At 45.1% G+C, this 15,752-nt stretch overlaps 1 protein-coding gene across 7 annotated transcripts in view; it reads right to left on the minus strand.

The window, feature by feature from the left end:
* The window catches only part of fhod1 (formin homology 2 domain containing 1), a gene marked incomplete at its 5' end in the record, with an annotated part of 154,715 nt that overhangs the window by 79,509 nt on the left and 59,454 nt on the right, over positions 1-15,752 (minus strand). For all 7 annotated transcript variants that reach the window (XM_042317004.1, XM_042317003.1, XM_042317002.1 and 4 more), the window contains 3 exon segments: positions 4,848-4,942; positions 5,969-6,074; positions 8,702-8,769. In XM_042317004.1, coding sequence (XP_042172938.1) covers positions 4,848-4,942; positions 5,969-6,074; positions 8,702-8,769 — 269 coding nt within the window.

A 15,752-nucleotide genomic window follows, 5' to 3' on the forward strand; every position in this document is an offset into this window, starting at 1 on the left:
GTGTCTTGAACCTCGTCTCCATCACTACAGTACAGTGTCTTGAACCTCGTCACTACAGTACAGTGTCTTGAACCTCTTCACTACAGTACAGTGTCTTGAACCTCTTCACTACAGTATAGTGTCTTGAACCTCTTCACTACAGTACAGTGTCTTGAACCTCGTCACTACAGTACAGTGTCTTGAACCTCTTCACTACAGTATAGTGTCTTGAACCTCGTCACTACAGTATAGTGTCTTGAACCTCGTCACTACACAGTGTCTTGAACCTCTTCACTACAGTACAGTGTCTTGAACCTCTTCACTACAGTACAGTGTCTTGAACCTCTTCACTACAGTACAGTGTCTTGAACCTCTTCACTACAGTACAGTGTCTTGAACCTCTTCACTACAGTACAGTGTCTTGAACCTCATCACTACAGTACAGTGTCTTGAACCTCGTCTCCATCACTACAGTGTCTTGAACCTCGTCACTACAGTACAGTGTCTTGAACCTCTTCACTACAGTACAGTGTCTTGAACCTCGTCACTACAGTACAGTGTCTTGAACCTCTTCTCTACAGTACAGTGTCTTGAACCTCGTCTCTACAGTACAGTGTCTTGAACCTCGTCTCTACAGTACAGTGTCTTGAACCTCGTCTCTACAGTACAGTGTCTTGAACCTCGTCTCCATCACTACAGTGTCTTGAACCTCGTCTCCATCACTACAGTAACAGTCTTCATTCTAACACAGTCTTACGTAACAAGAGCTTCTCACCATATTCTAGTTTCACACCCTGTCCTATCTGTCACATCTCATTGGCTGTTCTCACTTCCCTGTTTAAAAAGGAGATCTGAAATCAGAGCTGTAGCAGCTGCAAGGGGATTGATTTACAAACATTTATTGAGCGAGAGACACTAGTGTTTAAGTCTCTTACAGACATCATGGGGGTGGGGCATGTTTTGGAGGGGGCAGGTGTTGGGGGGCATGTTTTGGAGGGGGGCGAAACCCGTTCCATTTGTCTCCTCGCCAATAGTGGACAAGGTCGTTATTTATTGATCTGTTTGTCAGCAGAGTAGCTACCCAGTAATTAGTGGTATTAAAAACATTATTGTACTGACTGACTCTCTCTGACATTACGGACAGTAGACTCTCTCTCTGACATTACGGACAGTAGACTCACTCTCTCTCTGACATTACGGACAGTAGACTCTCTCTCTCTCTGACATTACGGACAGTAGACTCTCTCTCTCTCTCTGACATTACGGACAGTAGACTCTCTCTCTCTGACATTACGGACAGTAGACTCTCTCTCTGACATTACGGACAGTAGACTCTCTCTCTGACATTACGGACAGTAGACTCTCTCTCTGACATTACGGACAGTAGACTCTCTCTCTGACATTACGGACAGTAGACTCTCTCTCTGACATTACGGACAGTAGACTCTCTCTGACTCTCTCTGACATTACGGACAGTAGACTCTCTGACATTACGGACAGTGGACTCTCTGACATTACGGACAGTAGACTCTCTCTCTCTCTGACATTACGGACAGTAGACTCTCTCTCTCTCTCTCTGACATTACGGACAGTAGACTCTCTCTCTCTGACATTACGGACAGTAGACTCTCTCTCTCTGACATTACGGACAGTAGACTCTCTCTCTCTGACATTACGGACAGTAGACTCTCTCTCTCTGACATTACGGACAGTAGACTCTCTGACATTACGGACAGTAGACTCTCTGACATTACGGACAGTAGACTCTCTGACATTACGGACAGTAGACTCTCTGACATTACGGACAGTAGACTCTCTGACATTACGGACAGTAGACTCTCTGACATTACGGACAGTAGACTCTCTGACATTACGGACAGTAGACTCTCTGACATTACGGACAGTAGACTCTCTGACATTACGGACAGTAGACTCTCTGACATTACGGACAGTAGACTCTCTGACATTACGGACAGTAGACTCTCTGACATTACGGACAGTAGACTCTCTGACATTACGGACAGTAGACTCTCTGACATTACGGACAGTAGACTCTCTGACATTACGGACAGTAGACTCTCTGACATTACGGACAGTAGACTCTCTGACATTACGGACAGTAGACTCTCTGACATTACGGACAGTAGACTCTCTGACATTACGGACAGTAGACTCTCTGACATTACGGACAGTAGACTCTCTGACATTACGGACAGTAGACTCTCTGACATTACGGACAGTAGACTCTCTGACATTACGGACAGTAGACTCTCTGACATTACGGACAGTAGACTCTCTGACATTACGGACAGTAGACTCTCTGACATTACGGACAGTAGACTCTCTGACATTACGGACAGTAGACTCTCTGACATTACGGACAGTAGACTCTCTGACATTACGGACAGTAGACTCTCTGACATTACGGACAGTAGACTCTCTGACATTACGGACAGTAGACTCTCTGACATTACGGACAGTAGACTCTCTGACATTACGGACAGTAGACTCTCTGACATTACGGACAGTAGACTCTCTGACATTACGGACAGTAGACTCTCTCTCTCTGACAGAGAGAGTCTACTGTCCGTAATGTCAGAGAGAGAGAGTCTACTGTCCGTAATGTCAGAGAGAGAGAGTCTACTGTCCGTAATGTCAGAGAGAGAGTCTACTGTCCGTAATGTCAGAGAGAGAGTCTACTGTCCGTAATGTGAGAGAGAGTCTATTGTCCGTAATGTGAGAGAGAGTCTACTGTCCGTAATGGAGAGTAGAGTCTACTGTCTGAATGTGGAGAGAGACTCTCTACTGTCCGTAATGTCAGAGAGAGAGTCTACTGTCCGTAATGTCAGAGAGAGAGTCTACTGTCCGTAATGTGAGAGAGAGTCTACTGTCCGGACAGTAGACTCTCTCTCTCTCTCTGACATTACGGACAGTAGACTCTCTCTCTCTCTGACATTACGGAGAGTAGACTCTCTCTCTCTGACATTACGGAGAGTAGACTCTCTCTCTGACATTACGGACAGTAGACTCTCTCTCACATTACGGACAGTAGACTCTCTCTCTCACATTACGGACAGTAGACTCTCTCTCTCTGACATTACGGACAGTAGACTCTCTCTCTCTGACATTACGGACAGTAGACTCTCTCTCTCTGACATTACGGACAGTAGACTCTCTCTCTCTGACATTACGGACAGTAGACTCTCTCTCTCTGACATTACGGACAGTAGACTCTCTCTCTGACATTACGGACAGTAGACTCTCTCTCTCTGACATTACGGACAGTAGACTCTCTCTCTCACATTACGGACAGTAGACTCTCTCTCACATTACGGACAGTAGACTCTCTCTCTGACATTACGGACAGTAGACTCTCTCTCTCTCTGACATTACGGACAGTAGACTCTCTCTCACATTACGGACAGTAGACTCTCTCTCTGACATTACGGACAGTAGACTCTCTCTCTGACATTACGGACAGTAGACTCTCTCTCTGACATTACGGACAGTAGACTCTCTCTCTGACATTACGGACAGTAGACTCTCTCTCTCTGACATTACGGACAGTAGACTCTCTCTCTCTGACATTACGGACAGTAGACTCTCTCTCACATTACGGACAGTAGACTCTCTCTCTGACATTACGGAGAGTAGACTCTCTCTCTCTGACACTACGGAGAGTAGACTCTCTCTCTGACATTACGGACAGTAGACTCTCTCTCTGACATTACGGACAGTAGACTCTCTCTCACATTACAGACAGTAGACTCTCTCTCTCTCTCTGACATTACGGACAGTAGACTCTCTCTCTCACATTACGGACAGTAGACTCTCTCTCTGACATTACGGACAGTAGACTCTCTCTCTGACATTACGGACAGTAGACTCTCTCTCTGACATTACGGACAGTAGACTCTCTCTCTCTCACATTACAGACAGTAGACTCTCTCTCTCTCATTCTCTCTCTCTCTCTCTCTGACATTACGGACAGTAGACTCTCTCTCTGACATTACGGACAGTACTCTCTCTCTCTCTCTCTCTCTCTGACATTACGGACAGTAGACTCTCTCTCTGACATTCTCTCTCTCTCTCTCTGACATTACAGACAGTAGACTCTCTCTCTCTGACATTACGGAGAGTAGACTCTCTCTCTGACATTACGGACAGTAGACTCTCTCTCTGACATTACGGACAGTAGACTCTCTCTCTCTGACATTACGGACAGTAGACTCTCTCTCTCTGACATTACGGACAGTAGACTCTCTCTCTCTGACATTACGGACAGTAGACTCTCTCTCTCTGACATTACGGACAGTAGACTCTCTCTCTCTGACATTACGGACAGTAGACTCTCTCTCTCTGACATTACGGACAGTAGACTCTCTCTCTCTGACATTACTGACAGTAGACTCTCTCTCTCTGACATTACGGACAGTAGACTCTCTCTCTCTGACATTACGGACAGTAGACTCTCTCTCTCTGACATTACGGACAGTAGACTCTCTCTCTCTGACATTACGGACAGTAGACTCTCTCTCTCTGACATTACGGACAGTAGACTCTCTCTCTCTGACATTACTGACAGTAGACTCTCTCTCTCTCTCTGACATTACGGACAGTAGACTCTCTCTCTCTGACATTACGGACAGTAGACTCTCTCTCTCTGAAATTACGGACAGTAGACTCTCTCTCTCTGAAATTACGGACAGTAGACTCTCTCTCTCTCTGACATTACTGACAGTAGACTCTCTCTCTCTCTCTGACATTACGGACAGTAGACTCTCTCTCTCTCTGACATTACGGACAGTAGACTCTCTCTGTGTGTGTGTGTACACTGCGGTCAGGTCTCTACTGTATGTAATACCCACCAGACTGCCACTGAGAGTGTAGAGCCACTGAACAGTGTCATTGTGGTCGATCACACCGTTCATCCCATCTACAAACAGCATGATCTGACTGAGGGCTGCAACACAAAGATCAGATTAGGAGCTGCAACACAAAGATCAGATTAGGAGCTGCTACACAAAGACACTAAAGCCCTGACGTTCAGCGTCCTCAGTGTCACGATACTAAAGCCCTGACGTTCAGTATCGCGATACTAAAGCCCTGACGTTCAGTATCGCGATACTAAAGCCCTAACTTTCAGTGTCGCGATACTAAAGCCCTAACTTTCAGTATCGCGATACCAAAGCCCTAACTTTCAGTATCGCGATACCAAAGCCCTAACTTTCAGTATCGCGATACCAAAGCCCTAACTTTCAGTATCGCGATACCAAAGCCCTAACTTTCAGTATCGCGATACCAAAGCCCTAACTTTCAGTATCGCGATACTAAAGCCCTGACGTTCAGTATCACGATACTAAAGCCCTGACGTTCAGTATCACGATACTAAAGCCCTGACGTTCAGTATCACGATACTAAAGCCCTGACGTTCAGTATCACGATACTAAAGCCCTGACGTTCAGTATCACGATACTAAAGCCCTGACGTTCAGTATCACGATACTAAAGCCCTGACGTTCAGTATCACGATACTAAAGCCCTGACGTTCAGTATCATGATACTAAAGCCCTGACGTTCAGTATCGCGATACTAAAGCCCTAACGTTCAGTATCCTCAGTATCTTGTTGGATCGGTAACACTAATAATTGTAAAAGTATCGAGGTATTTATTTACTGTGTAACATTCATTGCAAATTTGTTCTGAAATATGTACGTATGAGAAAACTATTAAAGTGATATATAAGGTAGGGGAGTCTGTTAGATGAGTGGGGCAGGCAGGTAGTCTAGTGGTTAGAGCGTTGGACTAGTAACCAAAAGGTTGCTGGATCGAATCCCTGAGCTGACAAGGTAAAAATCTGTCGTTCTGCCCCTGAACAGGCAGTTAACCCACTGTTCCTAGTCCGTCATTGTAAATAAGAATCTGTTCTTAACTGACTTGCCTAGTTAAATAAAAGGTTAAATGAAAATGATTGTTGAGATCGTACTCACCTCGGAGAATGTAGTTCTGATAGTTGTGGTCTGCCTCCGTTCCAACCTTGATGAAACACGTCAAGCCTTCTGAATTCACAAACTCTGGCACCAGGTCTTTATCGTCCTACAACACACCGCAACCACACAGCAGATTGTTAACAGAGAGGATACCATAGAAACCCTGCTTAGACGCAGTTTAGACCCCAAACAGACAGTTAATGTTCCCCGCACACTAGAGTAGTGTGTTGCAACCGAGGACAGATGATTCTTTACGTGCTTCAGCACTCAGCCGCCCCGCTTGTGTGGCCTAACACTTCGTGGCTGAGCTGCTTCTAGATGTTTCCACTTCACAATAACAGCACTTACAGTTGACCGGGGCAGAAATTTGACGAACTGACTTGTTGGAAAGGTGACATCCTATGACGGTGCCACGTTGAAAGTCACTGAGCTCTTCAGTATGGGTCATTCTACTGCCAATGTTTGTCTATGGAGATTGCATGGGCTGTGTGCTCGATTTTATACACCTGTCAGCAACGGGTGTGACTGTAGCCACTAAATTAAAGGGGTGTCCACATACTTTTGTATATATATATAAAATACAAATGCACTATATATACAAAAGTATCTCAAAAACATTGTCATGTAAAATGTAAATGACAAACCTAAAAAGTAACTTCTGTTGCCATTGGCAACTATGTAAAAACAGCCAACAGATTAAAATATTGCATCCTGCAGGTAGAAAATATCCTGATAAAAATAAAACACACACATGGCCTTTCTGCAACGAACTAGCAACATTGTACCAACTATTAACTAAAAATGACTCCAACCTGAAGGTCTCACCAGCAACATTGTACCAACTATTAACTAAAAATGACTCCAGCCTGAAGGTCTCACCAGCAACATTGTACCAACTATTAACTAAAAATGACTCCAACCTGAAGGTCTCACCAGCAACATTGTACCAACTATTAACTAAAAATGACTCCAACCTGAAGGTCTCACCAGCAACATTGTACCAACTATTAACTAAAAATGACTCCAACCTGAAGGTCTCACCAGCAACATTGTACCAACTATTAACTAAAAATGACTCCAACCTGAAGGTCTCACCAGCAACATTGTACCAACTATTAACTAAAAATGACTCCAACCTGAAGGTCTCACCAGCAACATTGTACCAACTATGAACTAAAAATGTCTCCAGCCTGAAGGTCTCACCAGTAAACTTGCAACATTGTATCAACTATCCTGGTCCCTCAGAGTGTCCCTGCCCAGTGAGCTCGGGACAGACACAGCTGGAGACCATTTGATCAAGGTGATAAGAAGCGGTGCTTGACCTTTGGCAGGAGCTCACCGGAGCCGAGTACCGGCACCTCAAACATGTTCTACAGCTGGAGCTCCTGTTCCCTCTGATATAGAATATTAGCTCAAAAACTATTTCCTGTCCCTAAATATAAAAACGGTACCAGCACCCAGAAATGAGTACCGGGTAACCTGTTTCAGTCCAAGTCAAGCACTGATAAGAAGTAGTCAGGTAGGTCCCTGTTTGAGGACGTTTCCATTGGACCAGAGCAGGACACATGTCCCTGTTTGAGGACGTTTCCATTGGACCAGAGCAGGACACATGTCCCTGTTTGAGGACGTTTCCATTGGACCAGAGCAGGACACATGTCCCTGTTTGAGGACGTTTCCATTGGACCAGAGCAGGACACATGACCCTGTTTGAGGACGTTTCCATTGGACCAGAGCAGGACACATGACCCTGTTTGAGGACGTTTCCATTGGACCAGAGCAGGACACATGACCCTGTCTCCCCTCGCTCTCTCCCCACCCCCCAGTCTCCATTCTTCCAGGTTCCTCTGTTCCAGTCCTATCAGACACAGAGTAGAGCCGTTTCCACTGACCCTGTTGGCACCAGCTCACAGAGAGAGGAAGAGGGAGGATGGTGGATGTGATATGGAGAGAATCAGCACAGGTCTAATAAACGGTGGGTGGGACTCAGTAATGTCTAGTATTGGATTTGGCCCAAACATAACAATTTGTAATTAGAACAAAAAGATAAATGCTTTGCCAAATTTTGACCATTTTATTGGTCCTAACCAGAGATCATATACTGGCCTTTACCAGAGATCATATACTGGCCTTTACCAGAGATCATATACTGGCCTTTACCAGAGATCATATACTGGCCTTTACCAGAGATCATATACTGGCCTTTACCAGAGATCATATACTGGCCTTTACCAGAGATCATATACTGGCCTTTACCAGAGATCATATACTGGCCTTTACCAGAGATAATATACTGGCCTTTACCAGAGATAATATACTGGCCTTTACCAGAGATAATATACTGGCCTTTACCAGAGATAATATACTGGCCTTTACCAGAGATAATATACTGGCCTTTACCAGAGATAATATACTGGCCTTTACCAGAGATAATATACTGGCCTTTACCAGAGATAATATACTGGCCTTTACCAGAGATAATATACTGGCCTTTACCAGAGATAATATACTGGCCTTTACCAGAGATAATATACTGGCCTTTACCAGAGATAATATACTGGCCTTTACCAGAGATAATATACTGGCCTTTACCAGAGATAATATACTGGCCTTTACCAGAGATAATATACTGGCCTTTACCAGAGATAATATACTGGCCTTTACCAGAGATAATATACTGGCCTTTACCAGAGATAATATACTGGTCTTTACCAGAGATAATATACTGGTCTTTACCTCAAAGAGCTGCTTGAGGGAGAACAGGGACCTCCGGAGCTCAGGTCCATGAGAGTTGTACAGCTTCTCTGAAAGAGATCAAAGTGATGAGGTTAACAATAACATCCCACACGACCGGGGAGACGTTCCACACGACACCACTACAAATAACCTACAAGACGCATTGTCTCCCCCCCTTAGAGCAGTGGGGTTGTTTAGATAGGTCTACTGTAGTATTTAGCAAAGGGGTTACCCCCCTTAGAGCAGTGAGGTTGTTTAGATAGGTCTACTGTAGTGTTTAGTAAAGGGATTACCCCCCTTAGAGCAGTGGGGTTGTTTAGATAGGTCTACTGTAGTGTTTAGTAAAGGGATTACCCCCTTAGAGCAGTGGGGTTGTTTAGATAGGTCTACTGTAGTGTTTAGTAAAGGGGTTAACCCCCCTTAAAGCAGTGGGGTTGTTTAGATAGGTCTACTGTAGTGTTTAGTAAAGGGTTACCCCCCTTAGAGCAGTGAGGTTGTTTAGATAGGTCTACTGTAGTGTTTAGTAAAGGGATTACCCCCTTAGAGCAGTGGGGTTGTTTAGATAGGTCTACTGTAGTGTTTAGTAAAGGGGTTAACCCCCCTTAAAGCAGTGGGGTTGTTTAGATAGGTCTACTGTAGTGTTTAGTAAAGGGGTTACCCCCTTAGAGCAGTGAGGTTGTTTAGATAGGTCTACTGTAGTGTCTAGTAAAGGGATTACCCCCTTAGAGCAGTGGGGTTGTTTAGATAGGTCTACTGTAGTGTTTAGTAAAGGGTTATACATCCCCCTTAGAGCAGTGGGGTTGTTTAGATAGGTCTACTGTAGTGTTTAGTAAAGGGGTTAACCCCCCTTAAAGCAGTGGGGTTGTTTAGATAGGTCTACTGTAGTGTCTAGTAAAGGGATTACCCCCTTAGAGCAGTGGGGTTGTTTAGATAGGTCTACTGTAGTGTTTAGTAAAGGGGTTACCCCCCCCCCTTAGAGCAGTGGGGTTGTTTAGATAGGTCTACTGTAGTGCTTGGTAAAGTACCACCCCCTTAGAGCAGTGGGGTTGTTTAGATAGGTCTACTGTAGTGTTTAGTAAAGGGGTTACCCCCCCCTTAGAGCAGTGGGGTTGTTTAGATAGGTCTACTGTAGTGTTTAGTAAAGGGGTTACCCCCCTTAGAGCAGTGGGGTTGTTTAGATAGGTCTACTGTAGTGTTTAGTAAAGGGGTTACCCCCTTAGAGCAGTGGGGTTGTTTAGATAGGTCTACTGTAGTGTCTAGTAAAGGGTTACCCCCTTAGAGCAGTGGGGTTGTTTAGATAGGTCTACTGTAGTGTTTAGTAAAGGGGTACCACCCCCTTAGAGCAGTGGGGTTGTTTAGATAGGTCTACTGTAGTGGGGTTACCCCCCTTAGAGCAGTGGGGTTGTTTAGATAGGTCTACTGTAGTGTTTAGTAAAGGGGTTACCCCCCTTAGAGCAGTGGGGTTGTTTAGATAGGTCTACTGTAGGGGTTCCCCCCCTTAGAGCAGTGGGGTTGTTTAGATAGGTCTACTGTAGTGTTTAGTAAAGGGGTTACCCCCCCTTAGAGCAGTGGGGTTGTTTAGATAGGTCTACTGTAGTGTTTAGTAAAGGGTTACCCCCCTTAGAGCAGTGGGGTTGTTTAGATAGGTCTACTGTAGTGTTTAGTAAAGGGGTTACCCCCCTTAAAGCAGTGGGGTTGTTTAGATAGGTCTACTGTAGTGTTTAGTAAAGGGGTTACCCCCCTTAGAGCAGTGAGGTTGTTTAGATAGGTCTACTGTAGTGTTTAGTAAAGGGATTACCCCCTTAGAGCAGTGGGGTTGTTTAGATAGGTCTACTGTAGTGTTTAGTAAAGGGTTACCCCCCTTAGAGCAGTGGGGTTGTTTAGATAGGTCTACTGTAGTGTTTAGTAAAGGGGTTACCCTTAAAGCAGTGGGGTTGTTTAGATAGGTCTACTGTAGTGTCTAGTAAAGGGATTACCCCCTTAGAGCAGTGGGGTTGTTTAGATAGGTCTACTGTAGTGTTTAGTAAAGGGGTTACCCCCTTAGAGCAGTGGGGTTGTTTAGATAGGTCTACTGTAGTGCTTGGTAAAGGGGTACCACCCCCTTAGAGCAGTGGGGTTGTTTAGATAGGTCTACTGTAGTGTTTAGTAAAGGGGTTACACCCCCCTTAGAGCAGTGGGGTTGTTTAGATAGGTCTACTGTAGTGTTTAGTAAAGGGGTTACCCCCCCTTAGAGCAGTGGGGTTGTTTAGATAGGTCTACTGTAGTGTCTAGTAAAGGGGTTACCCCCCCTTAGAGCAGTGGGGTTGTTTAGATAGGTCTACTGTAGTGTCTAGTAAAGGGGTTACCCCCTTAGAGCAGTGGGGTTGTTTAGATAGGTCTACTGTAGTGTCTAGTAAAGGGGTTACCCCCCCTTAGAGCAGTGGGGTTGTTTAGATAGGTCTACTGTAGTGTTTAGTAAAGGGGTACCACCCCCTTAGAGCAGTGGGGTTGTTTAGATAGGTCTACTGTAGGGGTTACCCCCTTAGAGCAGTGGGGTTGTTTAGATAGGTCTACTGTAGTGTTTAGTAAAGGGGTTAGCCCCCCTTAGAGCAGTGGGGTTGTTTAGATAGGTCTAGAGGGGTTACATCCCCCCTTAGAGCAGTGGGGTTGTTTAGATAGGTCTACTGTAGTGTTTAGTAAAGGGGTTACCCCCTTAGAGCAGTGGGGTTGTTTAGATAGGTCTACTGTAGTGTTTAGTAAAGGGGTTACCCCCCTTAGAGCAGTGGGGTTGTTTAGATAGGTCTACTGTAGTGTTTAGTAAAGGGATTACCCCCTTAGAGCAGTGGGGTTGTTTAGATAGGTCTACTGTAGTGTTTAGTAAAGGGGTTACCCCCCCCCCTTAGAGCAGTGGGGTTGTTTAGATAGGTCTACTGTAGTGTTTAGTAAAGGGGTACCACCCCCTTAGAGCAGTGGGGTTGTTTAGATAGGTCTACAGTAGTGTTTAGTAAAGGGGTACCCCCCCCCTTAGAGCAGTGGGGTTGTTTAGATAGGTCTACTGTAGTGTTTAGTAAAGGGTTATCTGTACACTGATCTACAGGTCCTCCATGTCCATGCAATCTGGTTCATTTGGGACCTCAAAAGGCAGAACTGATCATAAATCAGCACTTCTACTCTGAAACCTTGAGACGTGGAGCCTCAAGACTGTAAAGCCCAGATTCAGACTCTGCAGTAGATCAAGTTCAGACTGACAGATATGCTCTGTCTCTCTATGTCTATCTCCTTTCAGAGAGAGAAACCAGCCATCTAAACAACTGTCAGAAGATTATGAGCCGTGGCTGTGGTTACACACCGCAGGGGATCCGTGTGTGTGTGTGTGTGTGTGTTTGCATAGCAAATATTGTGACACACACACGTCAACAGTCAGTTGTGGTCATAGCAGTAAACCATGCCTGGCGTACTACCACCATTCACTGCTGTTACCATGGATACCAACAACCCATAAACAACAACACTCAACACCACAGATCAGGCAGTATCTAGTGGCCTATCAGTGTTCAGGAATGTGATTTACACAGATCAGACAGTATCTAGTAGCCTATCAGTGTTCAGGAATGTGATTTACACAGATCAGACAGTATCTAGTAGCCTATCAGTGTTCAGGAATATGATTTACACAGATCAGACAGTATCTAGTAGCCTATCAGTGTTCAATACTTCATGGTAACATCCTCCCTACGACCCGTATCAATACATCACAGTAACATCCTCCCTACGACCCGTATCAATACATCACAGTAACATCCTCCCTACGACCCGTATCAATACATCACAGTAACATCCTCCCTACGACACGCATTAATACAATATGATATCCTCCCTACGACCCGTATCAGTACTTTATAACATCCTCCCTATGACCCGTATCAATACTTTATGGTAACATCCTCCCTACGACCCGTATCAGTACTTTATGGTAACATCCTCCCTACGACCCGTATCAGTACTTTATGGTAACATCCTCCCTACGACCCGCATCAGTACTATATGGTAACATCCTCCCTACGACCCGTATCAGTACTATATGGTAACATCCTCCCTACGACCCATATCAATACTATATGATAACATCCTCCCTACGACCCGTATCAATACTTTATGGTAACATCCTCCCTACGACCCGTATCAGTACTTTATGGTAACATCCTCCCTACGACCCGTATCAATACTATATGGTAACATCCTCCCTACGACCCGTATCAGTACTATATGGTAACATCCTCCCTACGACCCATATCAATACTATATGATAACATCCTCCCTACGACCTGTATCAATACTTTATAACATCCTCCCCACGACCCGTATCAATACTATATGATAACATCCTCCCTACGACCCGTATCAATACATCACAGTAACATCCTACCTACAACCCGTATCAGTACTTTATGGTAACATCCTCCCTACGACCCGTATCAGTACTTTATGATAACATCCTCCCTATGACCCGTATCAATACTATATGATAACATCCTCCCTACGACCCGTATCAGTACTTTATGATAACATCCTCCCTACGACCCGTATCAATACATCACAGTAACATCCTCCCTACGACCCATATCTAAAACATGAGGATGCAACTTCCATATCATCAGTAGATCCTTTAACAGAGACTCCTTGCTTGGCTTCTGAAAGAGAGTCACGTCCCCAGACACCAAACAACACAATCAGCATCCATTTAACTCAGGACGACGACCGGTGGGGTTTTCCAGAACGGAACATGGACACTTCCTGTTTTTTTCCTCTAAGGGGTCAGAGTTCTGTTGTCAGGCAGAGTAGAGGACTGACACGGGAAACAGGGTTCTGTTGTCAGGCAGAGTAGAGGACTGACACGGGAAGCAGAGTTCTGTTGTCAGGCAGAGTAGAGGACTGACATGGGAAACAGGGTTCTGTTGTCAGGCAGAGTAGAGGACTGACACGGGAAACAGAGTTCTGTTGTCAGGCAGAGTAGAGGACTGACATGGGAAACAGGGTTCTGTTGTCAGGCAGAGTAGAGGACTGACACGGGAAACAGAGTTCTGTTGTCAGGCAGAGTAGAGGACTGACATGGGAAACAGAGTTCTGTTGTCCTGCTTCTCTCTGTTGTCAGGCAGAGTAGAGGACTGACATGGGAAACAGGGTTCTGTTGTCAGGCAGAGTAGAGGACTGACACGGGAAACAGGGTTCTGTTGTCAGGCAGAGTAGAGGACTGACACGGGAAACAGAGTTCTGTTGTCAGGCAGTTTAGAGGACTGACACGGGAAACAGAGTTCTGTTGTCAGGCAGAGTAGAGGACTGACACGGGAAACAGGGTTCTGTTGTCCTGCTTCTCTCTGTTGTCAGGCAGAGTAGAGGACTGACACGGGAAACAGGGTTCTGTTGTCCTGCTTCTCTCTGTTGTCAGGCAGAGTAGAGGACTGACACGGGAAACAGGGTTCTGTTGTCCTGCTTCTCTCTGTTGTCAGGCAGAGTAGAGGACTGACACGGGAAACAGGGTTCTGTTGTCCTGCTTCTCTCTGTTGTCAGGCAGAGTAGAGGACTGACACGGGAAACAGGGTTCTGTTGTCAGGCAGAGTAGAGGACTGACACGGGAAACAGGGTTCTGTTGTCAGGCAGAGTAGAGGACTGACACGGGAAACAGGGTTCTGTTGTCAGGCAGAGTAGAGGACTGACACGGGAAACAGGGTTCTGTTGTCAGGCAGAGTAGAGGACTGACACGGGAAACAGAGTTCTGTTGTCAGGCAGAGTAGAGGACTGACACGGGAAACAGAGTTCTGTTGTCAGGCAGAGTAGAGGACTGACACGGGAAACAGGGTTCTGTTGTCCTGCTTCTCTCTGTTGTCAGGCAGAGGTAGACACCTCATTTGGCCGCCTTTCCTTCCAGTTCTCTGCTGCCAGTGACTGGAACGAATTGCAAAAATCGCTGAAGTTGGAGACTTATTTCCCTCACCAATTTCAAACATCAACTATCTGAGCAGCTAACCGATCGCTGCAGCTGTACATAGTCCATCTCTCATGTGAGCGCAGACCATCTATTGGCACAATGGACAGTTAACATCTCGTCCCGTGTTTTATGATTCTGATAGTCCATCTGTAAATAGCCCACCCAATCTACCTACCTCATCCCCATACTGTTTTTATTTACTGTTCTGCTCTTTTGCACACCAGTATCTCTACTTGCACATGTTCATCTGCTCATTTATCACTCCAGTGTTAATCTGCTAAATTGTAATTATTCGCTCCTATGGCCTATTTATTGCCCACCTCCTCATGCCTTTTGCACACCAGTATCTCTACTTGCACATGTTCATCTGCTCATCTATCACTCCAGTGTTAATCTGCTGAATTGTAATTATTCGCTCCTATGGCCTATTTATTGCCCACCTCCTCATGCCTTTTGCACTGGTTAAATAAAGGTCTTTCTCAACAAATAAAGGTGTTCCCAACCACACTGTACATAGACTCTCTTTTCTCTACTGTGTCATTGACTTGTTTGTGTTATTGTTTACTCCATGCGTAACTCTGTGTTGTTGTTTGTGTCGAACTGCTTTGTTTTATCTTGGTCAGGGTCGCAGTTGTAAATGAGAACGTGTTCTCAACTAGCCTACCTGGTTAAATAAAGGTGATCTGGTCTACCTGGTTAAACAAAGGTGTTCTCAACTAGCCTACCTGGTTAAACAAAGGTGTTCTCAACTAGCCTACCTGGTTAAAAACAAAGGTGTTCTCAACTAGCCTACCTGGTTAAAAACAAAGGTGTTCTCAACTAGCCTACCTGGTTAAATACAGGTGTTCTCAACTGGCCTACCTGGTTAAAAACAAAGGTGTTCTCAACTAGCCTACCTGGTTAAACAAAGGTGAAATCAAACATAAAACTGACATGGGAAATGAACAGAACAACGATGGTGTAACTATAAAAGATGTCAATGACGCGTACAGACGGGTAAATAACGACCAGTCTCATTTGTCCGCTGAACACCTGGCACTGTAAAACAAGTCCACATTACCGTTTATACTTCACTACGAAGGAATG

This window comes from Oncorhynchus tshawytscha, unplaced genomic scaffold, assembly GCF_018296145.1.
Source record: "Oncorhynchus tshawytscha isolate Ot180627B unplaced genomic scaffold, Otsh_v2.0 Un_contig_881_pilon_pilon, whole genome shotgun sequence".
In the NCBI taxonomy this organism is placed as follows: Eukaryota; Metazoa; Chordata; class Actinopteri; order Salmoniformes; family Salmonidae; genus Oncorhynchus; species Oncorhynchus tshawytscha.